This window comes from Anomalospiza imberbis, chromosome 5 (genome assembly GCF_031753505.1).
Source record: "Anomalospiza imberbis isolate Cuckoo-Finch-1a 21T00152 chromosome 5, ASM3175350v1, whole genome shotgun sequence".
Lineage (NCBI taxonomy): Eukaryota > Metazoa > Chordata > Aves > Passeriformes > Viduidae > Anomalospiza > Anomalospiza imberbis.
Window position 1 is genome coordinate 64,658,399 of NC_089685.1, and position 26,433 is coordinate 64,684,831.

Below are 26,433 nucleotides of genomic sequence, written 5' to 3' on the forward strand. Positions count from 1 at the left end.
ATTTGAATCAAAGAGAAAAGTTTTGCCCTGTATTTCTAGAGAAGTTAAGGGGTTTTGATTGTCAGAGTAGTCTCTATAAAATTAAGACACCAGATGAACCCATAGAACTCACTCTCCTAACAGATTTCAGTGTCCCTGTAGGGAAAAAGAAAAGGAGCTGCATAGTTTGATGTTTAACGTGATGGGTGCTTCAAGTTTTACAAGGAAAACTGCCCTGAAATTTACCAGAGATTGATAGATAAGACAGATAGATAGATATGGTTAGGATATATAAAATAGGGTCAGGATACTTACCTGAGAAAATCTTGGACTGCCTTTGCATTTTATTGGCTAGCTGTAACAGCATCTCTTAAACAACAAAAAAAAGAGAGAAAAAAAAAAAAGTTGCAACTAACACCTATGCAGAGCTTGATCCTTTTGATCCTGTAGGAACAAGGATGGTAGATGACACTTGCATGTGTTTACTAGACACATTTGAAGTGGAAGGGTAAGTCTATGTGATTAGGCACAAGCACCAGACTGCCAGGAACTGAAGACACTTTGGAACAGCAGACAAAGGCAGGCTTTAAAAGAGTTCTAAAAAAATCAAATAGTGAAGGGGAAAAAATAGTTAATTAGGTGGGTCCAGTGAGAACATCCAATACTCCACTCAACTAAACTAATTAAATTTCTGTCATTAATGGCAACAGACAGAGACAGTTCTTTTGTTGACAAGATATAAGCAGGGAAAATATGGCACACAGGTGCTTTATATTTCAAGTAGAGCTGCAAACACAACTTTCTGGTATATCTGAAACTACCTAGGCTCATTCCTAGAGGAGCCTAGGAAAGGGTAGGATGCCCCTTCCACACAAGTAGTCACACTGACAACAGGGTCAGAGTAAAAATGTCTTGAAATCCAAATAAAGCAATAGATTAGACGACTGCAGCTATTTATGACAGAGATGGAATCTACTCTTTATGTGGTGGCAGAGATATGCCTTCTGAAATGCAGTCTCTTTTCCTCCCTGCAAAAACATGTCAGGAGAAGAAACATAAAAACATGCATATAAAAAGGTGCAGTGTTTGTTTATTTTAAATAAGTACTCATACAGAGGACATCAATATCACATGGAGAATTCAGTCAGATTCTTGCTCCAAATTATCTTTCCCTCACAAAAGGTAATATAAACTGAAGATTAGACTTGCTATTTGGCAACAAACATTGCAAAAATAGTATGTATTTCCATTAGGATGTACTTTGTTACACCTTGGCTTACCTCATGTTACATGACTATGCAGTTGGCAACTACAATTTCCACAGAAGCTGGATCATGCTCAAATACACTATTTTTATAATAAAAACAAACCAAGTCTACCCATGATCTGCTTTAGATTAGCTGATTAAGGTTTCAACTGTAACAGTTTATGCATTTTTATTTCAATTTTGAACTTCAAAATTCAGTTTATTACATGACATCATATATCACAAAGATGAAGCAATTTGCCTCATTTTCTCTGTAGTTCAGAAAGGTAGATGTTGGAGTTGCATTACACCGAGATCGAAGAGCCTCAGTGTTTAAATTGATGCTAAGAACCCTGTAAATGGTTTAAAAGGTGTTGTGGGCTGACCCCAATCAGCAGCCAAGTGCCTGTGCAGCTGCTCACTCCCCTTATCTCTCCTCCACCCCCAGCAAGATAAGGAGAGAGGAGCAGCAAAAGCAAAACTCACTGGCTGGGGTAAAGTGTTTAATGAATGAAGAAAGGTATGAAAAGTAAACCACCAAGCGATGCAAAGGCAATCCTTCACTACTCCCACAGACAGACTGATGCCCAGCTAGCTGGCAAACAACCACCTTAGAAGCCACACAACCTGCATGCCATTCTTTCTCTACCTCTTCCTTCTTTTTATTGTTGAGTTGATGCTTTATGATATGGAATAGCTCTTTGGCCAATTCAGGTTGGCCAGTTCCCAGCCATGTCCCTCCCAATCTCCTGCCTACTCACTGTGGGGGCAGAGAAAAAGAAAGACTTGACCCTGGAAGGGTTGTTCAGCAACAGCCCAAACAACACCATGTTATCAACATGGGTTTAGATTTTAAATCTAAGACACAGCCCCATATGGGATGCTATGAAGAAAGCTAACTCCATTTCTTCCAGACCCATTACAGAAAGACAATCCCAAGAAGTCAGCTATTAATCTGCATGAGATATATCACATGTAACTCACCATTTGGAAGCCCAAAAATAAAAAGCAAGTCATCTACTGTAAAATGCTTCCAGCATGTGAAACCATGTGCCAGATTCATCAAACCTGACAGGAAACCACTATAGTCAATACTCTGCCTAACATTGTAGCAGTGGCTTTGACCAGCGTACATATAAAACAAGCAAGCCCAAGGCCTTCCCCAAACTTTGTATGGGATCTTGAGGGACTTGTGTCCACATTATCAAATCACATCTGTTTTCCTCTTACAGTTTGGATACTGGCATCTACTGCTTACTCCCAGCAGGTTGTGAGCAGTATTGTACAGTAGATATGCATAAATAGAATCATAAATTAAATAAAATAAGCTAACAAGGTGCTCAGAAATGCAGCTCTATGACTCCACCACATCGCATGAGAACTCAGTTTACAATGCTTGCTTACTCTAGTTCCAGGGGAAAAAAAAACAAAAAAACAAAACAAAAAAACCAACAAACCCCTTAACAACAGAAGCTACATATTCCATGGAACTCTTATTTTAAAAAGACTTCCCTGTTCCACCATCCAGGAGCCTCTGTGGCAGTGACAGCCACTCCTGCCCATAAATAGACTGGGAATGGAGGCCAGAATTGATGGTCTGTGGAAACCACCAGTGTGTCTTCAAAGACCTTCAGAGCTCCTCAGTGTCTGGAGGGACAACTGTTCATTAACCCCAAAATAACTCAAACAGCACTACTCCCAAAGACAGCAGTTTTCAACCTACCATGAAGCTCACTTCTCAAGGGTAAAGATGTTGAGCATCACAGATGTTGAACCCACTGAAAGACTTCAGGAGCTGGGTGTAAACAGTACATAGCTTTCTGGCACTTTAACATGTTTAAAGGCAAATGCAGACTATATTCCTCTTTGGGAAACTACTTCTCATCTCCAGAGAGTGATAGAGGAGAGCCAGAAAAGAGGTCTCCATAAATAAAACAAGAAAGGCCACTACAGACCAGAGTGTCAACAAAAAATAACCTGTAGCACAGAGAAAAGCATTGAGCAATTCAGTCTTACATGCAAAGACCACTCCTGCAGAGCAGTAAAGTTCTGCCAGAATAGGTCAGTGCTTGCAGCTCAGTGTTGCTGCAGCAGGAGCTGTTTTGGGGCTCCAACCCAGGAGTAGGAGCTGGTGTGGGGCTCCAGCCCAGGGGAAAGTGTCTTCCCTAGAACTCAGGAGCATCTCTCCATGCAGCAAGAGCTTTCTAGGAAAGCAAGTCAGATTTGAACATGGACCAAAAGCAAGGTTTTCTGCCCTGGGTTTTAAAGGTAATATTGCTCACTGGAGAATTCTGTTCTGAATTTGAGAGGCTAAGGCACAATGAAAGTGAGCAGTCAAGGCCATGATTATCGGTGTCCAATTTAAAACAAACCAAGCTCCACTTCCAAGTGAGCTGAATCCACTTTAAGGCATATGAAGGGGGCACAATGAACACTGATAACAGCATCTGTCAAATCTAAACAGGACTAGAAAATTCTTCTCTTTCCAAAACATGTGACCTAGATTTGGGCTCTGGGATACTAGTGAACAAAACCCACAGTTTTGTTTGAGGTATTAGAAATTTTACAGCTTGTGCACAGCTCTGTTGCTTGCCACACACCTCAATGCAGATGTGGCAGAACCACCAGAGTTCTGCTGCAAAAAGCATCGGCCTTAAGTCCCCTTTCCTCTTCCACACGTTTTTGCAGCAGATCAAGGATATTTGCCATTCCACAGTGCCACACAGCAAGTAAGCTCACTTCTAAGCATATTCAAATAGAAGTTTCTAAACCGCAAAATAAACACAGTTCTTACGGTAAGTTAGGCAGCAAAAGGCAGGTTATACCTAATATTTCATATTAAATATAGTGTTATTTAACGTTTTTCCCTCATCCCCAGTGCAGCAATTACAAGAGACCCTATTGAACAAAACGGAGACTTCCACAGAAAGTAACAAATTAGTTTACTTTCTGGGCTTTTTAGTCCCTGTCATAACAAAATAGTGATCATCTTGCCTGCCCTTCATAAGAGGATCTTTTGATGCACCAGGTGTTCCTTTGTTATATGCCTGCTCCTTTGGGAGAGGCTTCTTGGCTGCTGGGGCCAAGCTTTTGTTTTTTTGCAAGTTTTTGGTTGAATGCTGACCTTTTGTGGAAGGCTGTGCTGGCTTTTTGGTCACTGCTGCTTTGGCTGAAGTTTGAGGAAGCCGTACAACAGACAAAGGTGTGCGTTCAGCAGGTTTGGATAAAGAGGGTCCAACCTGAGGGGGATTACTGGCATTTGGTTGCTTGCTGCCAGCTGATGACACATTTTTGCTTGTAGGTAACAATGGAGGTGGTGACTTTGATGCTTTGCTAACTGCAAGGGAAGGTGCAGAAGCAGAAAGCTTTAGCTCAGAAGCAGTCTTCAAGTTCCTTGCCAGGTGAGAAGTTGTTTGTGGGGCTTTCTGAGGATGCTCAGACCCAGCACCTGACATCTGAATATCATTTTCAGGAGGTTTTGCAAGGAGCTGCTGAGAATGGGCAAACTTGGCAACAGTGCGCAGATTTGTAACTGGCAGCCGAGCAGCCCTGGGAGCAGCTGAATTTGCCTTGGTTTTAGTGACTGATACAGGTTTGGATTTAGCAGGGACACACTTCTGTTTTGAAATGGTTGCTCCAGCTGTCCCAGACAAGAGAGATGGTTGTTTTTTAGAGGGTGAGATGGCACGATGGAGTGCTGGTGCTGGGGAGCCCCGAGGCAGGGCAAATTTCACCTTGGTAGCATCAGGGGACCGAATACGTTTGCGCAATGTTTCAGAGGGAACAGGAGCTGTTCTTGTTCCTGCACGTGAAGAACTTTTGCTTCCAGGCTGTGAAGGAGCAGAAGTTGGTGAGTTGCATGCAGGAGACTCCAGTTTCTTTGAGGTGCCAGCTAATGGTTTGAAAGGAGACTGCACACCTGTTGCTGAGGACCCTTGTAATTTGGACCTGACTGTTGATGACTTGGCAGTGGAAGATGGGGTCACTGGCACTCTTGGTGATGCCAGGGCACGGGACTGAGGATGTTTAACTAAAGCCTTCTTGGCATTGGCCCCAAGACCTAAAGCAGGAGCAGGAGGTTTTGATGGCTGCTTTTGAAACATATTGACAGCTGACATTGGATTCATAAGAGGAGGCTCCTGATTTCTAGCTGACAAGCTGGGGACACTGTCACTGGTGACCCCTTTCTGAAATGCCAGGATTTTTTGTTCCAGAGTTGCAAATTGAAGCACTCGGCATGGATCATATTTGAGCAGAAAACCTTGAAGAGTGTCCCAGCCTCCACCAACACGTACCATCACATGCTTGCCATGTAGCATCTGAGAATGGGGAAGAGGGGGTGAGAGCAGAAGAACAAGAGAAATTCTTATCTTGTTTTAGTTTTCTTCATCTTAGATTACCACCTATTGAAATTGACTAAAAATAGTACTTCCTTTCTAACAGAGAAACATTTTAAAACAGAAATTATGGGATAAACAAGGTTTTTGCTTCCCAATTATTTTATTAGATAGCTTCTCCTTCAGAGATAGTAATTCTGTGTCAGGAAATAATGACATCTTTACAGAAGACATTTTAACCATTCTGTAAGAATCTTGGTTTAGTATACAGAGTTCTGGGCATGGGTTTAATTTAAATTACAGATGTCCTTGTAACACAAACTCTTATGACTGCTGACGAGAGTACTCAACTACCCCGCAAATTATAAACCCCCAAGAATACAGGTTTTGAACAAGCAACAATATTCTCAAGATATTCTATGGCATTATCCTTATTTATGTTGCAAGTCATTACTGAAACTTCAGAGACACCACAAAGAAACATTATCTTAGTTTAGTGTGGTTGTAAAATCAGTGTTTGTGGATCAAAAATCTAAAGAATGAAGTAATTACACCTATTTAGAATACGGGATTGAATGTCAAGTTGTTGTCCCAACCAAAATAACTCTAATTCTAAAACAACTCCATAAAAATGAGGTATTTCACTTAAAAGCATTTCTCTCTCCAAAATAAATATAAATTTGAGTTCTAAAAAACTACTTACTCGTATGAAGAGTATTTTATCTCCCAGCCTATAACGTCCCTCTGACAAGTATTCAATTGAAAATCGATGGGAACAACTGCAGGGAGGATCTTCTGCTATATGTTTTACCTAATTATTAAATTGAAAGCATTTGTTAGATTTTGACAGAAGCACAAGTTTAACCATCTATTGAGTTAATCTTCTATTAAGATGGAAGACCCAAGAAGGAAACCACTGAAAAAAGGGGAAAGGGAGTCCCCAAAAAAATGCTAGGTTAGAGAAGATCTGCCTCTACGAGCCACTTAGAAATGCAACAAATTGGAAGGGTGAGACTATTGCCAAGAAGGAGAAATAGTGAGTTTTCAGAGAAAGTAAGGATCTGGTGGCTGACATTCCCAAAGAAACAGAGTTTTTACATTACAACACAGAGGATCTTTAAAACAAATGAATTTTTAAGCAGAATAGGAAACTTGTTCATAATTTCCTCTGGACCAGTTCACAATTTGTACAAATAATTTCCTTCTCTGCATACATATTCATTTCCAATTAGTACAGCTTCAGAGGTTTGATTTTAAAATCTTCTTTCAGAAGACTTTTATCAAAGCCTACTTTAACATCTGATGAAGTTTTATGAAAAGATCAAATTGAAGAGAAACAAACTTTCATTGCAGTCATAGAATACTGACACCAGAAAAACTGAATGAGAGCATTTCTTATACTCAAATATTTCTTATGTACAAAGAAGCAAGGAGAAGGAAGAGGGGAAAGGAAACCAATGTAGGTAATATGCACTCCAAAACATATAGAATAGCATTTTATTTACATTTTCGAAACAAAACAAAATTGATAAAAAGATGTGCATACCCTTCTGTTTGAGGAGGCTCACATGTATTCAGTGAAAACCAGCCTGTCCTTACTGAGACAGATAATACAAGTTCCAAACTAAGAGTTTAATTTAAAGCCCATATCACACTAAGCAAGTAGCACTTACTGCCTCGTGTAGCTCCCCATGGTGACAACATGACTTTGGTGTGCTAAGAGGTGATGGTGGCCCAGAGGTCATCAGCAGGGTTTCTTCTAGCTCAATTTCCTTCTCTAGTTTTACAAGTACAGGAGGTTCAACTCCATACCTCAAATACCAAAGCAGAGTGTTTAATTACTAATTTAATAAAGAAAATAAAAAAACTGATCACAACAAACTTGCAAAATTATATGTGGTTTGACAGACACGGACATCTCAGTCAGAGGAGTAATTGCCTTGTTAATCCAAAGGAGTAATTGCCTTGTTAATCAAAGGAGCATCTCTGAGTTTCTAGCAGAAGCCCTTCCTAAGGTAGCTTTTGTGTTACCAGAGGATGAAGTAAAAATACTGCCAAAACTACACCGTTGAGGTCACATTCAATTTAGATAGACTATCTTAAAGCTTCCAGCTCTGCACTACAAATAAATTAAGTCTACATTTAGATAATAAAGATATACCTTTCAAAAAGCTGAAAAATTTAAACCCTTAAAATCGTATTTAATGCTCAGTGAATTCTTCCAAGAGGTACACATTATCTATAAGATGAATGTATAACTTAAACACACAGCTATAGAAACCAGCATGGAACAGCACCTCCCCAAGGAAAGAGTCTGATAAATATTTGAAAAAATATTCATATTGTATGATGGTCCTAGAAAAGCTTCTCATTACTTTTTGCACAGAATTAACATCCGCTGCATTGCACTTATCAGTTGCAAACAATGTCCTATCTTTGTCCTAGCTTTTACTTAATAGGATGTGTCCTTTAATTTCTTGTTGGGAGCATGTGTGGATCACGTACCCGGATACAATGCGCCCAATTTCCAGCAGACAAAGATACACTTGTCTTGGATCCTTGTGCAACACTAAAAGGGAAGAGAATAAAGAGAAGTTACAGTTCATATTTATTGCAGGAGACCTATGCAATTAGGTACAGCCAAGAGAAGGGAAGATGAAGTATCCATAACTATAAATTTCCATCATCCTACCCAGAGGCAAGGTACATTATCATTGACAAAGCACGACATGCTTTACAACTCTAATTTTCTATTCCATAAAGTCTTTAAACCCATCCTGGCACTCCTGACACCACTCTGCTCTTCCTCTTAAGAGAAATATATTTTATGATCTTTCTTGATGAGAATAGGAAAGAAAGAGACATGAATGCTTCCCGTTTCCTACTCCCAAACGCAATATCACAGTCTTAAAGATGAAAAGCACATAACAACTACAAAAAGGAAAATACACACATCTGTTCATGATCACGCTTACAGACACCGCTAAGTACATGCACTCTGGAGGTTACCATCCAGTGGAGGATACACTGCAAGGGCTCTAGCTCACAAGTGGATGGCTACACAGCCAGTCAGCCTGAGTGGTTTTAAACCTTGGCTGGGAAAGAACAATCTGGGTGACTGTTACCAGTGCAGTAAGCAACAGATCTTTTCTTATCACTACTTCAAAAGTTCCAGCTCTTTATTTACAGATGAAATCCAAAATATTTCTGATGTTCAATTTGATATTTAAAATGCCTTTGCTTTAAGTGTGTTTCCTAAAGTATAATCCAAATATGAAGTCAGATTTTCTCATTTACATAATCTACTCCAGTTTCTAAGTCTGCTTTTTAAAAGATTCAATTATGAAAGGTAAATCTAGAATAGCAAGTTGGCGCAGCCATTATTTAAAAGCTACTTTTAGAGAACAATTATTCTATTTTTTAGTGCATGAATATGTGCACATGTATGTGTGTATTTGCCAGCTGTAACAAAAGTGTTTCAATTTGCTTGAGTCCAAAAGGGAAAAATCCAAATATATCCCTAGCAAAGATCAAGACATTTGTTTTGGCATGATGTCAAAGGGCACCCCATGATGCCTACTCTTCCTTTCTGCTGTCTGAGTAGCGTCTTGATTTATTTCCTTCCCAGTCATCTACACTTTTCAGGAGGTGCTGCTATATGTACCTGATGGGAAAAAGATAATTATAAACTTATCCTTCCCCTGTTTCATTCATGAAGAATGGCTTGAAAGTCTGATGGAAAACATCAGTGGAAAGAATGTTTCATCTAGGAGGCTGCAAGTCTGCTCATTTCAACTGCCAAGAAGACTCACAGAAGATATTTATGCCACAAAGCAAGCTTGTGTCAAGAGTTACAGACTTCAAAACACTTCTTTGCAATGAGTGAAATCCACAGTACTAGGAAATCATGTCTGCTTATCTCAGGGAAGCTAAACAGGTTCTAGTTACCTGTCCACTTACAGGAACAACATGTTTAAGCAATACAATTCATACAAGGAACTGAAAAAAAATTAAAATATTATTGTAACTCTGTTCTACTCTATATTTCCTGGCACTGAATAAACATACACTCACTAGTTAATCAAAACGAGACATGCAAATGATGGAGTTTTCTCAACTGTTTTAAAAGATGACTTATCCAGTAGAGATGCATGGGCAGTCCATGCATGTAATAGCATTTAATAGAGCAAAGACTTCAAAATACAGTAATTATTATGACAATTACATATGATTATTGAAAACAAAGATACTTCTCAATTTTTTGCTTGTATGCTGACAGGCAGATATTTTGCTTACAAAAAAAAAAAAAAAAGGCAAACAAAAAAAAACCCAGAATTTGGCTTGCCATAGAAAGTTTTGTATTAATTAATTTTTATTGACATAATAGCTGGCATAAGACCATTTCCTTATTTATTATGTGATGAAAGTATAATCCTCTTAATTAGCAGTCAAAAAAGTTTTATTCCATCGTATTAGTCAAGAAGATGCTATACAGCACCAGTTGTGCACTGGGGCAGTGGGGCAGGCATACTCATAGTTGGCAATATTTATTTCTATAACTATCTTCCTAAACGGGAAAATACAAATGGTTTAGAGTAATGTTGTGTCCTGAAGTAAATGTTAATTACCAACAGGCTGTTGCCACTTCAGACACAATGCCCTGATGTTGTTACCAAATTTAACCATCTTGGATGTATTATTCTGAGGGACTTTTTCCAAGAAGAATGGCTGTAATACCCAATAAAGGATCTTATTGTGAGTTGACTCCATGGCCCTGTGGTCTTCCCACACACAGAAAGTGAAACCACACTCTCAGTGGTTCTTTTTACTGAAGAAAAACACGATTTTTTGTTGCACAGCTCTCAGTCCCCACTTCATCCCACACAGTAACTTTCAGAAGTTTAGAAAAGCATCATGCAAGTTATATTAGTCATTTGAGCTGATTTTTAAAGGCTTTTACTTGGACACTGCCTTAAAATAAATAACAGTTTGCATGACACATGCAGAGTCAAGAGAAAAAGTTCAAAAGTCTATAACAAGGCATCTCCCTGACCAGGTAGTGATTCACACAAAGATCAAAGCAAATCTTACAAAAAGAGAGAGTTACCTAAGCCTTCAGATTCAAAGAGGTATGTCTCATCAACTCCAATGGCTCTACACCAGTTAAGAAAGTTGGCTGTATTATCTCTGGCAAAAAAAGATCCTGATGGAGCATCCTTCTTACATGGAACTTTTCTCATAGGAAAATTCTGACAAGGGAAGAAAACAAAAAGTACATTGTACACATCAACATTGCCAACAGATTTCAAAACATATTTGCAAAGGAAAATACACCCTAAATTCAGAGTACAGAAACAGTTGTAACTATTTTGTGTTCACCTCACTATGTATTCCATAAGAAAAGCTACACTAATATAGAAGGCATTCTACTTTATCTTTGTGAATAGTCACTGAGTGAACAGTCCTTAGTTCTGCAGCCTTTGTACTCCAAAGTAAGAGAGACTTGCTTGAGATTCACATTTCAGCTAAGCACTGCCTCTCAATGGAAACACTGAAGCCCATCTCCAGGTCTGGACACTTTTATGGCTGACCTGTACACGTGAGTTCAACCACCACTTTCTGGCACAAAACATACCACCAAGTGCCAATGGATATCTTATTAAAAACCCACACTGGTGTCAGGGGAACAAACTCCAGACTTGGACTAGATCTTTCTCTGGCAAGACTTCTACTGAAATCAAACTAAAAACCCAGAAAGGACCTTAGGATGTGACTAAAAAAGCAAATAATTTGTTGGATGAGTTTATCCATCTATAAAGCTACTTTGTTGTTAATCAGTCTTTGGATACACAGCATACAAAACACTTCTTTGGGAAGCCTCACTCACCTGCTTTCCCTGTAACTACTACTTAAAATTTGGGGCTTTATAGATGTATTTAAAAAATCATTATACAACTCACCCTTAAGTTGCTTGTGTTACAACATTTTTTAACTGTGTTTTGAAGAACATCGATCAATTGGCAAAGCAGTACCCCATTATCAAGTTCTTCTAGCAGTTGTTCTGCTTTGACTTCCATTCCTTTAAGAAAAAGAAGGTCAATATTACAGTTACTCCACAGAAGGTAAAGAAATTTCATATGAACTTAAAGACAACTTAAATAGCATTCCAGTGTTAAAGAGTGCAAAATAGAAGAAATATATAAATAAAATCAAATATTAGTTTAATTAGATTTTAATTAGACTAAAAAGATTCAGAAATATATTTTAGAATTATTAATTGTGGAACACTTAAGAGGTGGCAGCTAATAAAACCGAAATCAAAGCATCCATTTTAATGTAATTTTCCCAGCCATTCAAACTCAAATACATCAGATCTTAATAGTTCTACAGGTATTACATGTCACCGTTGGCTAGAGTATTGGAAGTACTTTGAGATTAATTAGAGACTGATTCATTTTTAAGCTCACCCAGCAAGCCAGACAGCCAAATGGAGAGATCTTCTTGCATAGGCACCAAAGTGGCTTCGTGCCGCACAGATATCCATTGGTCATACAGGCACACGTCTGCCAGACCCGGCCCGTGTCTCGGAGTCAGAGGACTTCGGGGACTCAAGGGAAGCTCATCTCCAAACCACACCTGCAGAGAGTTCAGTAAGCTGAAGACAGGAAGCTCTAATATTTGCAGTCAGATGACAAAAACTTGTGGCTCTGAATTAGACTAAAGAACTATTATTCAAAGAGTGTTCACTTCCCTTTCAACACACAGAGCAAACCAACAGAGCAATGAAGTGGTTCTGCTCTTGTTAGTAACTCCTGCATCAGTATACCACTGCATTCCTTCTCTTGACTCCCCTGGATTTAAAATTACATACTTTCCTGAATACAGAATAAAGACAACATGCATTAAATGCTTTGGGATTTTTTAACTCGGCACATTTTAAGTCATGAAATGTGCAAATTATTATATAATTTACTACAGATTACTGATTTCTTAATCAAACATTTCAGAGGCATTTTGTGCTTAAATCATTAAAAATTATAGCATTAAAAGAGGAAATGTTCCCATGCAAGGACGTAGCACAATTCTTAAACACAAATACTTAGCTTTTCTCTTCAGAACTGTGTATCTTGGAAATAAGAGGTAACTTACACTTCAAGAAAAGGACCACACTGAAATTTTGTGAAGAAAAATTTCCAAAGACAGAATCTTTCTAGCATTCTTAACTATTTTCCTTCAGGTCAGTGTGTATGTAAAATATATTTATACTTAAGTCATTAACTAGAATATAAGGTTATTAAAAAAACTCTTCTTAATCATGATGGAAATTTTTCAATAATCTCAGGCTCTGACTTCAAATCCTTCTTAGCTAACAGCACTAAGAAGTGAATGGGCCACCTATCTGATAATAGCAGTGGGTTATCCTTGTCACATTGTTCCTTGTAAAAGGGACAAATTACTACGATTTTTTTTTAACCAGAGGTAACTGGGGAATCTAGTATTTCATCTGCTTCAGGGTAGACTTTAGTATTAAAAAAAAAAGAACTATTATACATGTATGCAGGATTTAAACACTTCAAAAGGCATTTACCTGAACTGCATTCTGCATGGTCACCTGCTTTACATTAGTTTCTCCTCCTAGGGAAAAATAAGAGATTTTTATTACACTCTCTCATGCTTTCATGAAAATCCTGAGAAAAACACATCAGCGCTGTTTTGGAAAAATGAGTCTCATAGGAAGGGAAGGGGAAAGAGGGAAATATCTTGGTAGCGAAAGTTTTGATCCAGTATTCAGTAAACTTCAGTTCTCTGCCCTTAGATAAAAGTGCAGTTATTACAGCAAAAGCAGCAACTTTGTATGCATAAACAATGCTCCAAAGTTGGCAATATTTTTAGGAGCTGTATGACATTTATTTTTTTCAAAGAGTAATACAAATACTTAAAGCCATTCTTGGATTTAACACAGTTAGCTCTGAATTTTCCTTCCAAGTTATCACAAGTGTATCTCGTACATGTGTGCAGACAGATATATGCACCCTGATTTTACATTAAATACTTGGAAGACCATGAAAACCTTAAAATAAATAAATATTTTTGACGAATAAGATTTTCTCTTACAGAATCATAGAATGGTGTGGGTTGGAAGGGATCTTAAAGATCATCAAGTTCTAGCATAGACATATGAGAGAAATATGTTTTAATAAATCTTTGTTGGGATTGTGACTTTGCAGGCAGCATGCATGCACTAAGTATTCAACAGAATGCTGCAAACTATTGCAGCAATATAGTTATCCATACAAATCCCAGGCAAAATGAACATTAAGGAAACTTTGGAGACAATCCAGTCAATGCTTTCTCTCCTGAAGCCAACACTGTATTTTCCAGCAATGCTTTCAACCATGGGAAAATCCAGCACAAGCTCTACACTGGACTGAGGATTAGTAAGTCTTTCCCTGGAGGCTCCAAGTCTAAAAATGTGCAGCATTGCCAGGTTAGCTGCATGCATGGGTACAGAGGGTATTTCTCCATAATAATTTTCCAGTGGTATTTTACAATGTCAAAAGTTCCTATCTGTGTCTTGAAACCTGTTAAAAACAACTTACATGCTCTGTTACTTAATAGCTGCAATAAAATTTCATCTTGCTGATTAAACTGAAAACCCGATTGCAGACATTATCAGACACTTTAACTCATCTGTTCTCATTTAAAATTAAGTAATTTTTCTCTCCTATCCCAGCTATTTAGGCTTTGTATGTAGATGGCATCTTCTCTCCTGCACAACCTGGCCTTCCTATGACAGAAGGCTAAATAGCCCATCATAGAAAACACAATTCTTATAAAAATTCTCACCCTTTCATCCTACACAGAAAGCAGAATGGTGTCATTTTCTCCCCTTTGTTCCTTCCCACTGCCTTAAACCTCACAGACTACGTGGGACTACATGTATCAGGCATTTCAAACAACTTACCTCTACGACTGGCAAATGAGCAACCAGTTTGGTTTCAGGTGAAGACACTTCCTTGTAGCAGGACTGCTAGCTTTTCTCAGACCTTGTCAGAGACACACCAGTGATATGTTTCCCCTTCCTTTTATTTCTAAGGAGGGGGGGGGGGGGGGGGGGGGAAAAGAGAGACATCCTCTCCTTGATGTCATTTTTCCTTCTATGAATGAACAAGGGAAGGGAAGGGTATATACCAAGCATTACTAATGAGCATGTTATGCTTCCCACAGCTTTGTCCAGGGGAATACGTTTTCCTTTGGCATAAGAAAGCTATTGTCCTAAGAGAAGCTCAATAAGAGGCTTCATTGATTAAAAAAAATAAATAAAACAACAGCAGAACAGCCAGTAGAGAAGTTGGTCTCATTAAAATAAGGAGTTCCATATAGGCTAACAAGAGCTCTAGCATATTAACTGCCAAGGGAAAACAAAAGACAGCCTAATTCACAGGGAGCACTCAAAACATGAACAAAGCAAAATATTCACACTGCAGCTATCACAGGAATGCTCAGCATCTGCAGTTTTGTGGCATGTCTAACAAAAACGAGTCTTGCCAAAAAAAAAAAAGAAAAAAAGAGGAGATTGCGGAAAATTGTGGCACTTGAACTTCAAGGGCCTGCTCTTCTAAAACAAGTTATTTTGTAAGCCCATATGTCAGAGCTCCCTAGAAAGTCAAAAGGCTTCACTTATTATCAGGGCATCTGAAAAACACTTAACAAAAACCCCCTCTGATGATGTGAGCTACACTGCATGAATTTTGAGTTGAAAAGTAATACAGTAACAATTACCCATTTTCGGATGCCAAATGGTTCAGCTCAGAGATTGCAGGGAATACAGATTAATGCAGCCTTATCACTTACTGCGAGAGGCACGTGATGAGAAGACCCAGATCTGCCACCTTCAAGTAGTCAGCCTGTAAATGTGCAGAAGGTGCTGTGGTGAGGTGAATACTGCAGTACCAGGCAGTGTCATAACCAAATCTGACTTCTTCTAAAACCAGTTGGGTTCTCTGCATCAAAAAGCTGTACATAATGAATGAAGTAAGTATCTGATACTGAATTCTGGCAGCTCCAGATAGGACTGCATCAGTTTCTACACATGCCAGTTTTATCAACTCTCATTCAACAGGCATTTGCTGTTCAGACACTTAAGTTTGTGAAAGAAAGGACCTCAGAATAAAAGTACACTGTACCACATCCCTCGCACAGCTTCAGGCTGTGCCATTCTCATTTCCAGGCAGACCTTGATACTCTCAAGGTCCCTTGGGACAGAAGACTGAATAAGTCCATCACAGTAGAAACAATTCTTTTAATAATTCTTCTCCTTCCTCCTACTGTTTCTGGTGCTGTTTTCCTCCATTTTCCCCTTCCTGCTTCACCCCTTAAAACAAGGAAAACACCAGAAACTTTTGAGCTTTTCCCAACCAGGGAGCAACCAGTCCAATTCCAAGCTCAGTAAGCATAGAGGTCCCCCACCACCAACCCCACTTTCAGGAAACACCTCATTTTTGCTGGTGCTTCTGCTGCCAATGGCTTTGTGGGATGGAAGGAGAGGAGCTGTCACTGAGCCACACCTTACAGCTGGATCAATACAGAGACACTGATTTACTGGGAGACAGGTGGTCAGCCACAAATGATATATCAGGAGAGGCAAGAATTGCCTTCAGCTGGTTGAGTGCCAAACCTCCAGTGAAGAACTAGAGCTATGGATCAACACCAGGTAAGAGAGATGAGAAAAACAACCGTATCTATTGACACGTGGCAAAGGGACAGGCATTCCTCAGGAAAGGGGGTGCAGACACATCCTGGACATGACCCACACAGACTTGTGAGACCACAGTTTGCCTCTGCTCTCCACAGAGATGCCCAGCACTTTGCCCCAGACACTCCGGGAAACAGCAGAGTCAGCAAATACCAAAGCACTTTATACAAATACTTCAGGGTGTTAACACATGCTCTTAGATACTCCATGAGATAGCCTGCTTAGGAGCAGTTGTATCAGGATTTATAGATCACTCCGTGGGCCCCAACCAGCAAGACATGCTACACTAATTACAACCTATTCTGTAGCGCAAGATGAACTGAGTAAATCCCATTTTACTTGACTGAACAGTTTATATATAAACAAACAAACTCCACAACTCTACAGATAGCTAAAACATTGATGAAGCAGCCATTGACCTAGCTTAAAGTGGAACCTAAAGGGATTCACAGGCTTATTGAACTGCCTTCTGTTAACAGGCTCGTTAAGAAAACACTTGGATAGAAACACTTCTACATCTTCACCCTGTATTTAAGATATACAACATCATCTTCTATTCTATCAACACCCAAAGGCAGTCACAACAGTCTAACCCAGAGCAACTGGATTAGTCTTGACAGTACCTCCTGAAACTCATGTTTATAAACACAATGAAATGAAAGAAGCTGTCACATCAGTATCTATTGAAACCTACTACAGGATAGTCAAGATTTTTTTTAGACACATCTAGTAACATGCAAAATAAAAGGGGTAGGCACAAGAGACTGAACAGAGCACTACTCCATCACTACAGCGATTTCAGAGCCTTTTTGTTGCATTACTGTGTCAGCAGGAACTCTGCTTCCCTGGGGAGGCATCAGAGGCACGAAAGAGAAAGAACCAGACTAGTCAGTCCGAGGTGATGGGCTTTAAGGCGGCAACCAACTCCTTACATTAAGGCACGCTGACTGTTCTCAGAGACTGCCCTTCCACGCCTCTCCACGAAGTGCACACAAGCAGAGGCAGTGAGCACGCTCTCCCTTACCAAATGGCAACAACAAAGGCCCTGGGTACCCCTGTCGGAGCAGAGAAACCCACACGAAATCAGGGAGGAGCACTTCATCTCAACAGCTGCCATCTCCACAGGAGACCTGCAGACGGCTGCTGTCCCACAGGAGCATCCAGTTTGGGCAGAGGCTGGTTAACACCAGACACACTGCCCCAGCTGCTCCCTCACATACACAGGCAAGTCCTTCTCTCCCTCCCATTTCTAACCCACACTTCTTCCAGCAAAGTAACACGGAGGGGAGCATTTTTCGATGCCAATTAGGCTGCTGGGTGGCCACAGTCAGGAATAGTTCCTTATGACTTAAATATAAAAACGTGTCTCCACCCCGTACAATTTCAAATGCATTCACAGTTAGGGGTTATAGCTCCTAAAGGAATACATGTACTTTTTCCCATGTCTTGATCTGATACTATGCCAAAGGTGACACACAGCATCCCTGGAACACGGCCAGCTTTTGGGCAAAGAAAGCAGCCAGACGCTTTTCCGCTTATTAAGCAATATGAATGAGTATTTTAGCCAAGAGCACTGGGGCAGATTTCCTACAGAAACAGCACTGCATCCTCAAACGCCTGCATAGGGCACAGGAGAGACTGGTTTGAAGGCAGTTATGCGAAAACTTTCCCCTCTCCCTTCCCCAGGCTAAGTTTCGAGGCGCTTCCTTTCCGACATCCGTGACTGGATGAACTGCTGCCGCTGGACGGGCGACCAAGCCGATCCCAGTGACCGGCTCCGCCCAGCACGGGCTCTGCCGGGGCTCCGCCACACGCGGGACTCGGCGCGTTCCCAGCGCTGCCCCCGCAGACAGGCGGGTCCCCCCCGAGCTGCGCTGCTCCGCCGCAGCGCCCCGACCGGGACCGGGACCGGACCCGCTGCCCCTCAGCCGCCCCACACCTCCCCCGCGGGCCGGGGCCGGGCCACCGCCACCCCCCGGTGCGGCCTGCCGCCATACCCACCCCTCCGCTCCGCCGCGCCGTGCCGTGCCGAGCTGTGCCTTCACGGCGCTGCGGCTGCCGCCGTGCCGTGCCGTGCCGTGCCGTGCCGAGCTGTGCCTTCACGGCGCTGCGGCTGCCGCCGTGCCGTGCCGTGCCGAGCTGTGCCTTCACGGCGCTGCGGCTGCCGCCGTGCCGTGCCGTGCCGAGCTGTGCCTTCACGGCGCTGCGGCTGCCGCCGTGCCGAGCCGAGCTGTGCCTTCACGGCGCTGCGGCTGCCGCCGCGCCGGCCGCTCCTTTCGAAAGCGCCAATCGGCGCCGGGGGCGGGGCCGTGCCCGCCGCACCTGGCCCGGAGCCGCGGCACCGCCCCGCTCCCGGGACTGCGGCCGTGGGCTGGGACATCGCCTCCGGGCCGGGACATCGCCTCCGGGCCGGGACAGCACCCGCCTGCACGCCCGGGTGCCGGGAGCCGAAGGGCCCCCCCGGCAGCCGGCGTTCTGCCCGCGGAGCTCGGCTGGGAGCGGACCCCGGCACGAAGAGGACTCCCACCCTGCCTGCAGTCCCCGGTGGCATCCCCACCTCCGCGCACAGCATCCAGACGCGCTTACCTGTCCCAGGGGTGCTGCTGATGGTATTTTTTGAGAGCCATTAAGCACCAGCAATCAAAGTCATAAAGCAAAATAACCTGTGACACACTTTCACAAAGTAAAGATACTCTATAATTTTTACTTCCAAATAATAATGCAATTGAAGTTACATGTTATATCATTAGAAGAGTTTTTGTGTGTATGTGGCTTTTCTCCATTACATAATTTTTCATCTTGTGAAGAAATAACATCTTGCGCACCTTAACATGAATACATTTTGGAGTTAAACAACAAATGACTATGACATGAACCATTTCTGCTGGTTTATTACTGTAACCATCTGGAATATATTCTCTGTCAGACGTAAAGAACAAAACAACATTGCAATGAAAAATTATGAATGGAAACTTGCATTTCCCCATTTATTTACAGAGGAATAGTTACTGCATTCAGCTTAATTGCAGCAGAAATTGATTGGATTCCTCTGAAGAGCTGGTGGGCTCTTTCTGGTCAGAGGGTATAAATATAGAAAAAGTTATACTCACGTGTGAGGATCTGATAGCTCTACAATATTCTGTGTATAGTAGACAAAATGACTTTTATGAATCCATGGATTCATAATGTTTCTATAAAAATGCAGTAAAGAAAATATAATGCACCGTGGGAACTTTTCTATGAAAATAAGTGCTGTGTGGTCCTTTAAAAAGATATTTCTCTTAAAATAAAATAAAGAAGTATCCATCACTGCACATCCCAGATCTCACAGAGAAGAGGTGTGAATTTGTGATCATTCACTCTCCATGACATCAGCATCTCTGCGTGGTGATGGTTAAATGTCCGTAATTCTGTGAGACGACCCAGAAGACATGCAAAGTGTTGAGGGTTATCTGGGTGGTGAAGTTTGCAGACTTTTTGTAGAATATCCAGCAGTGGTTCTTGAAGCCTTTCCACAGATTCTCTGCCCTTTATGTATTGTCGATCTAATTATGGTTTTAAACAGAAGAAGTGATTAGCAAATATACTCTCTGATACATTGCAAATATTTACACCAATAAGTTAATACAAAAATATTCAAATATTTAAAATGGCCACTGATGTTCATACCTACAAAGAATATTTATTTTCAAGTTAATATGAAATAAAAATGTTTAATGTTGTATTTTTCCATTAGGGTTTTCATGTGAGCTTCCCACTTCTAGCTAGAGAAAATTTTTAACCTTCTTAAAAACTGAAGTGTTTTAATCTGCAACGTTTCACTGGAGTTCTGTCATCATCCCTCCATAGTCTAGCTCTGCACCAGAGTATGTCTTGCAATGCAGTTCAAAAACTGAGCAACACCCTAAGTTCTTGGAGGTGTAGTACTCCTGGGGAATTTAGCCAGCAGAGGAGAGTGTAAAAGCAGGTCACGAGGGTGAAATCAGACATCTTCATCCTCAGATTAAATTTCTCTTTTACAAAATACTTGTCTCTTTATTTTGTTCATATGGAAACATCTGTTTGGATACTTGGATTGAGAGGAGAAGGATGGGATTTTTGGTGCAAAAAATTTCCTGAGACACACTGACTCAAAGAATGATGGAAATGCTTCATCTTCCCATCTTTCATGAAACCTTGTTTGGAAACCTCACGATAAAGTCTGAATACCTTCATTGCCATACTCTAAGTTATTCTAAGTTATAGGGTTTCCCAATTTCCCTTTAAAATACGTGGCATTCCACGATGGTCAGTGGTGATGTGCATGTAGCCACATCTGGGGTTTTCTGAAGGAAGAAGGCTGTTTTGCTAAGCAGTGAAGACATACCCGTAATTTTTAAAAGCGTGTTATTTAAGCAGTTTCTGCCTTGTTTTCAAAACCAAATGGTGTAGCAGGACATTTGGAGTTTGTATTTATATGCTTGTTTTCTGGTTTAACAACTGTATATACAGAATGAGCATGCACATTCACTTACTCTGTAGAATGTAAGTTTTTACAAATCTCATGTCTGTTCCTCATGCTTTCTTTCCAGAACCATTAATATTTAATTCTGGATGAGAAGTTACCTGGAGACAGGATAACTATGGCTGTGAGCAGTGCATATTCTTCTTGTGTCATCTTCAGCTCTCCGATGCTTTTATAAAAATTAAACATGGGAGTTATGAATTCATCTGAGATACCTGTGAGAATGAAAAAATAGTAATAGTATGTCTTAATTATTGAAGCACTCTGGTTTACTGCTACAAAGCAACTATTTCATATTTCATATTGACTTTTTTGGTGGGAGAAATCTACTACAGAAATCATGATGCAAGACAATTATTACACAAGTGCAAGCACATCCTTGTTTTCCAGAGCAAACTAGACACAGGCAAACACTGGCATTTTCTTTTTGCATGGTTTCAAAATCTTTCTTTCAAACAATTCATTTTACTCTGCAGGTTTGTCCATCTGGATCTTCAGGACAAGTATACGTGGTTACCTTGTCTGCTGATAATCCTCTTTGCAAAGCAGACCCTGTGTTCCCTGTCTCTGCATTGGTTATGTGGAAACCTCTCAGGGTGTATGGTTTAATTCCAGCCCAACTCTACAGCAAACGGCCTTGGGCAGTTGCTTCAGCTGGCTCCATAGAGACTTAATTACTCCTTTTACGTAGCCTGAAACTTTCGCTAGGTCTAGGATTACCTGTAGTCCAAGATCAACTCACTTGCAACTATTATTACCTTAAAGCATAAAATAATGTATTATAAAATATAGAGCCAAAAATAGCTAAACTCCTGGCCTGTTTAAGAATAGGATCATGTGATTCTCTCAGCATCAGCAGAAGCCTTTGGGGTTTCCAAACTAAGGCATGCCAATGGGACTTCTTGCTGACTTTGTCATCAGGTCACAATGTTCTTAGCCTTAAATTACAGACGTATTCCATCCCACTCTTGGGTGTAAAAGAGAAATTCTGTGACATCAAAATTATTCCTCTTTTAAAAGATATGTGAGTCACTCAGAGCAGACATTAAACTATTGACAGTGGCTGCTTGCAGCTCTGAAGCAGTGTAGACATCCAAACCAGTGGTTCTGCAGCAAGAACCTCTTGGCCTTCCTTGGCTGAAAGGATGGAAACCTCCTCAGTTCCCATAGATGGGGGCCACAGGATCTCTTGTAGATTTAATCTTAATTTTGAACTGTTCTAGGAGAAGTCCTTATAACTTCCTTTGAAAACCACATTAAATAGTGTGGGTTTGAGTGCTGTGTACAACACCAAGCTGAAGTCCAGGACTAGTGAGGTTTGGAGTGCCCCCAGTAGGCAAAATTCAAACTGAAACTCAGCATGTTGAACTCAAAGAAAGGAAACATGAAGTCACTTGACTCAACTATGAAACAGCCACATTTTGCTGTGACAGTGAATTTACTTCAAGCAGTGGAAATGTGTGTCCCAACAATGAAGGAATGGTCTTGTAGGGTGTGGTTTATTTCATGGCTGAGTCATGATTTTAAACACATGACATGAGCAACCTTGTTCACTTCAGATTACAAGCCACAAATCTTGTTTCCTTGATGAGTTCAATACTACTGAGTCTAAGTCAATTAAAGGGATATATATGATGTGGGTCAGCTTGTCCTGTAAAGGTTAGTAACACAACTGGCCCTTCTTTCACAGCAAACAATAGTCATAGCATCTAATGTGCTGCAAGGCTTATGTTGTTAGTCATCAGCGTTAACTCCTTAACATTTTGAATACCTGTTATTGCTAACTTTTGGGGAAACACCTGTCTCCCTCTTGGGTGGTTTTAAATGCCAAGGTTCCTTATAATATGTAAGTAGCACATATATATGTAACACCAAAATCATAAAGTTTGCATGAAAGTAGAAAAAAATAAAGAAGTGAAAAGCTGGGCCCTAAAGCAGAGCAAATGAATTCCTTTCATGGAAATGAGTGGCTCAGCAACAACATAAGAAAAGTCTAAGACAAACTTGATATTTTTAGAAGTCTCTGTGCAAGGTATTGTGCTGCTGGGCACAATCATCTTGACAGGAAACAAGAAATGGTAGGAAGTGGGCTGTGACTGACTCCCATGATTTGTTTCTCATATTCCTAATTTGAAGTTTTTTTCTCTTTTTTCTTTCAAAGGTCAGGTTAGCTTTCAGCTGGATCAATTTATTGCTTTTGGTGACTGCAAACTCCTCAAATCCTATTGTCTATATAGCAGAAGTAGGATGAAAATGGTGCTGACAAACAGTATATGGAAAAGATAGTGAGGACCTAAATTCAGGTCCTCATTACTCCCAACAATGCCTAAGCATGTAGTGAAACAATCCCTGCCCAGAGAACTTCTAAGCTAATGTTAAGTATGGAAGGGTGAAGTAAAAAATGAGTATAGATGTGAAAGCAAGTGAAATTACTGTAGAGAACTCTGCATTAGTGTACTGCAAACAAAGAAATAAAACAAAACCATAGAGATGAAAGGGAATTATAAAGGGATGTTTGAGCAATGCAAATGATTTACCACTTTTTCTAAGGAGAACAGAACTTTCAAAATCTTTAAACTGATATATGTCACGAGACGATTATGAAAAAAAATCAGTGAAAAGTGAGCAATTTTGGAACTAGGATAATGGAATATTTTCTCTTAGTAGTTTTGCTGTCTTCCCACCTATGCTGGAATTTCCCTGCCATTACTTCATCTTCCTGCATGCACGTTACACAAATTGCTTTTCTGTCACAAGAGGGGGCTGTTTTCTAATGTAAGTGTAAACGCTTCGGTTTGGATTTAATAAGCTCCAACAGAAAGAAAGAAAAAAAAAAAACCCAAAACAACTAGGAAAACACAGGAAGCAGATGTTTATAAATCTTACTTTTTCTTCCTAGCTACTGGATGAGATGTTTTTGCCACTTTAATTCAGATTATCAGAACAAGAACTAAAAGTGATTTGGTGCTTGTAACTGGAAAGGCTAGAGAAGAAATGAGTTACATGATGTTCCCAATGTCATTACTACAAGTTCAAAAGTGAAAAAAACCCCAAATAGATGAAATTATATTTCAGGCCTCACTGAGAACAGGAACGTTAGTTCTGCCTAGCCTTCTATATTTAGATCAGATGACAGCCCTGCACAGCGCTGTGCTGAGCTGTGCAGGCAGAGCTTCCTGGTTACTGCTAATAGTGCCTCTTTCCCAACTCTCTTCAAAAAGGTTTCAAAAATCTTGTTTCATGCAGCATTATGGCAGTAAGAACATGCTTCTCTTTCATATGTCATTGAGCATTTTTCTGTGTTATACGGATTCCTACCTAACCCAACTCAGCCACCTGCAGAAGATGCTGCAGATCATTTGATTATTTCGTTGTGTTCATGCATGTCTGGCTGTGAACCCAAGCGTGGTCACTGGGAAATACAAGCTTTACTGAGAGCAGCTTTGCAGCATCGAACTAGAGCAGATTTAAACCCATGAACATTATTCATTCAACATCCCTTACTTGCACAAGTTCATCCCCGTCTGGAGTTCAAGGCACAGCATTACTTTACACCTTGTCTTTTATAGAGTTTTGTTGCTATGATTGCTCTTTAAAGGAAAGATGACTGATACCTGATATCATAAGGTTTGCAGTTTCAGGCCATGAATAATTATCTGTTTAACATAATCCTGGAATACCTGTATTTACTGTGATATCGAGTCAGTATTGCCAGCTTTTTGAGACATCATTCTCTCTTCTATTTTGGCTGTTTTGAAAAACTGAATAATTAATCTATTGCAAGAAGAAAGCTTGAGAGTAAATGCTAATTAACAGTAACTAACACTGTGTTATTAATATAGATAGAGAATTTTTTCTTGATAAACATTGAGGTGTTAATGAATATTAAACTAAGGGTATATTAGTAGCTGCTTTATGCAAATAAAATATTCCAGTTACTCACAAACTTACATTTTATCTTTCACATTATTCCATCTACCAGAAATGTTTTTCATGCTGCTTATTAGCTCTCCCTTCTGAGCTATTCAAATGCATAAATGGTACTTTAAACACTGACCAAAGTCACCTCTGAATGCTGAGTGCCAAATCAGGGGAAAATCTAGCCAGGAGAGAAGACACACCAGGGCATGGGCACATTCTTTTCTGTCTGCCATTATCTTGTAGGGGTTAAATGGCCAACTTAAACGAGACTTAGCATGTGTTGAGCAGAACTCACAACCAAGTACCAAACCCCCATTTTCTTTCCAGCAATCCATAGGACCTCTGTTAAGCCATAATTGCAAGCAAAGAAACCTTAATTTAAAAAAAAAAAAAAATCCAAACAAACAACAAACCAAGCCTGTAAGGAGGGTGCAAATGACCTTTCCACATACCCTCCTTTAGCAATGTCCTGAGTGCCTGCAGTCAGAAGAGAGAAATGTGGTCTGGCACATCGTAGCAGCACCTGCACTGCCTTGAGATAATCTTCATAGGCGGAGTCTAAAAACATTTTTGGCCTGAAGAAGCATACTTATGCAGAAGAAAGATTGGGTCCCTGACATCTGTTCTTACTTTCACGGTATAGATCTATTCTGCAGATATAATTTAAATAAATTTAGCAACTTTATTTGTACTTCAGATACCTAGCACTGGATGACTCCGTGTGGTAGATTGTGCAGGAAAGGTGTGTGAACAGGAAAGCTCTTTCCTATATTTTGCTATTTAGTGTGGTCTACATTTCTAAATGTTTTGGGCAGTATGCCAGTTTTGCCTTGAGTCATAGGATGATGTGTTTCCTTCCACGAGGATGCACATGACCATTTGGAGGTTAGACACTTTGGACACGTCAGTGAAGATAATTTTGTTTCTCTGCACAAACCCCAGCACAAAGGGGGTTTGAAGCACCACCTTTGCTCAGTACTAATAACCAAATTATAAAAGACAAGGGCAATGGAAGTTATTAATTATTCATATTCCAATACTGAACTTTGCTTTTTGGTTGCAGGAGCCTCTTATCCAAATCAGTGGGAACTTTGTATCCCACATTCAATGGCAAAAGGTGGCCTCTTGCCAATGCTTTGAAAGTGTGGGCTTTCCTTTTTTTCCTAGGATCTGAGTGTACTTCAGCACCTGTAACCCATCCAGGATGACAACAGTGTGTTTCACAATGTCACAGGTCCTGCTGCCAACTTAAAAGTTGGGTCCAGATTCTTGCCTTTCTGTCAATATCAGTATTTTATTTCCCAATACTCAAGTTCCTAGAACTGCTCTGTAGAGTAAAATGATGAAATAAAAATCTCTGTCTTTTCATGACTACTGAAACCTGGTATCTTTAGAAAAACAAACTACAAATCCTCACAGAGAAGATTTCTGTATCTCAGCTCTGCTTTTTAAAAATAGTGTACTGCTCAATAATGGGGAGAATTTGCTTTCAAAATAACAGAAAAACACCAAGCATTAAATTACTAGAATGTCAGCCTTTCACAGAATGAGTCAATCACAACATGCTATATGCAGAGTGAAGCATCAAATGAGTAAATGGCACCAAATCTCAGTAACATTAAATTTTAAAAGTCTGTATTTCTCATTAAATCTCAATATTAGGGTGTGTAGGAGAGGATTTCAGTCACAG

General features: G+C 40.3%; 2 protein-coding genes and 1 long non-coding RNA gene across 12 annotated transcripts in view; 1 reads left to right on the forward strand and 2 right to left on the reverse strand.

Annotated features, from left to right (window-relative positions):
• Positions 1–1,043: 1,043 nt before the first annotated feature.
• GAS2L3 (growth arrest specific 2 like 3) lies at positions 1,044–17,325 on the reverse strand. Of its 5 annotated transcripts, none has more exons than XM_068191617.1 (12): positions 17,140–17,325; positions 16,166–16,259; positions 15,418–15,470; positions 14,528–14,654; positions 13,151–13,197; positions 12,030–12,198; positions 11,523–11,641; positions 10,670–10,811; positions 8,068–8,131; positions 7,236–7,374; positions 6,266–6,373; positions 1,044–5,544 (listed from the first exon to the last, which is right to left on the reverse strand). In XM_068191617.1, exons 5-12 carry the CDS (start codon positions 13,166–13,168, stop codon positions 4,168–4,170), a joined length of 2,136 nt encoding a protein of 711 aa, XP_068047718.1. In that variant the 5' UTR covers positions 13,169–13,197; positions 14,528–14,654; positions 15,418–15,470; positions 16,166–16,259; positions 17,140–17,325; the 3' UTR covers positions 1,044–4,167. The 5 variants fall into 5 exon arrangements, with proteins under 5 accessions (XP_068047718.1, XP_068047715.1, XP_068047719.1 ...); XM_068191614.1 differs by having other exon boundaries at positions 15,418–15,579; XM_068191618.1 differs by lacking the exon at positions 16,166–16,259.
• Positions 16,231–17,259, forward strand: LOC137474770 (uncharacterized). The gene is made up of 2 exons (XR_010999478.1): positions 16,231–16,276; positions 16,798–17,259. It is a non-coding gene; the product is annotated as an uncharacterized lncRNA (long non-coding RNA).
• Positions 17,326–19,002: 1,677 nt separating the features above from the next.
• Positions 19,003–26,433, reverse strand: part of NR1H4 (nuclear receptor subfamily 1 group H member 4) — a 37,914-nt gene continuing 30,483 nt past the window's right edge. For all 6 annotated transcript variants that reach the window (XM_068191621.1, XM_068191620.1, XM_068191623.1 and 3 more), the window contains 2 exons: positions 20,924–21,037; positions 19,003–19,863 (listed from right to left, as the gene is read on the reverse strand). In XM_068191621.1, coding sequence (XP_068047722.1) covers positions 19,625–19,863; positions 20,924–21,037 — 353 coding nt within the window. In that variant the 3' untranslated portion in view covers positions 19,003–19,624. The remainder of the gene's footprint in view (positions 19,864–20,923; positions 21,038–26,433) is intronic.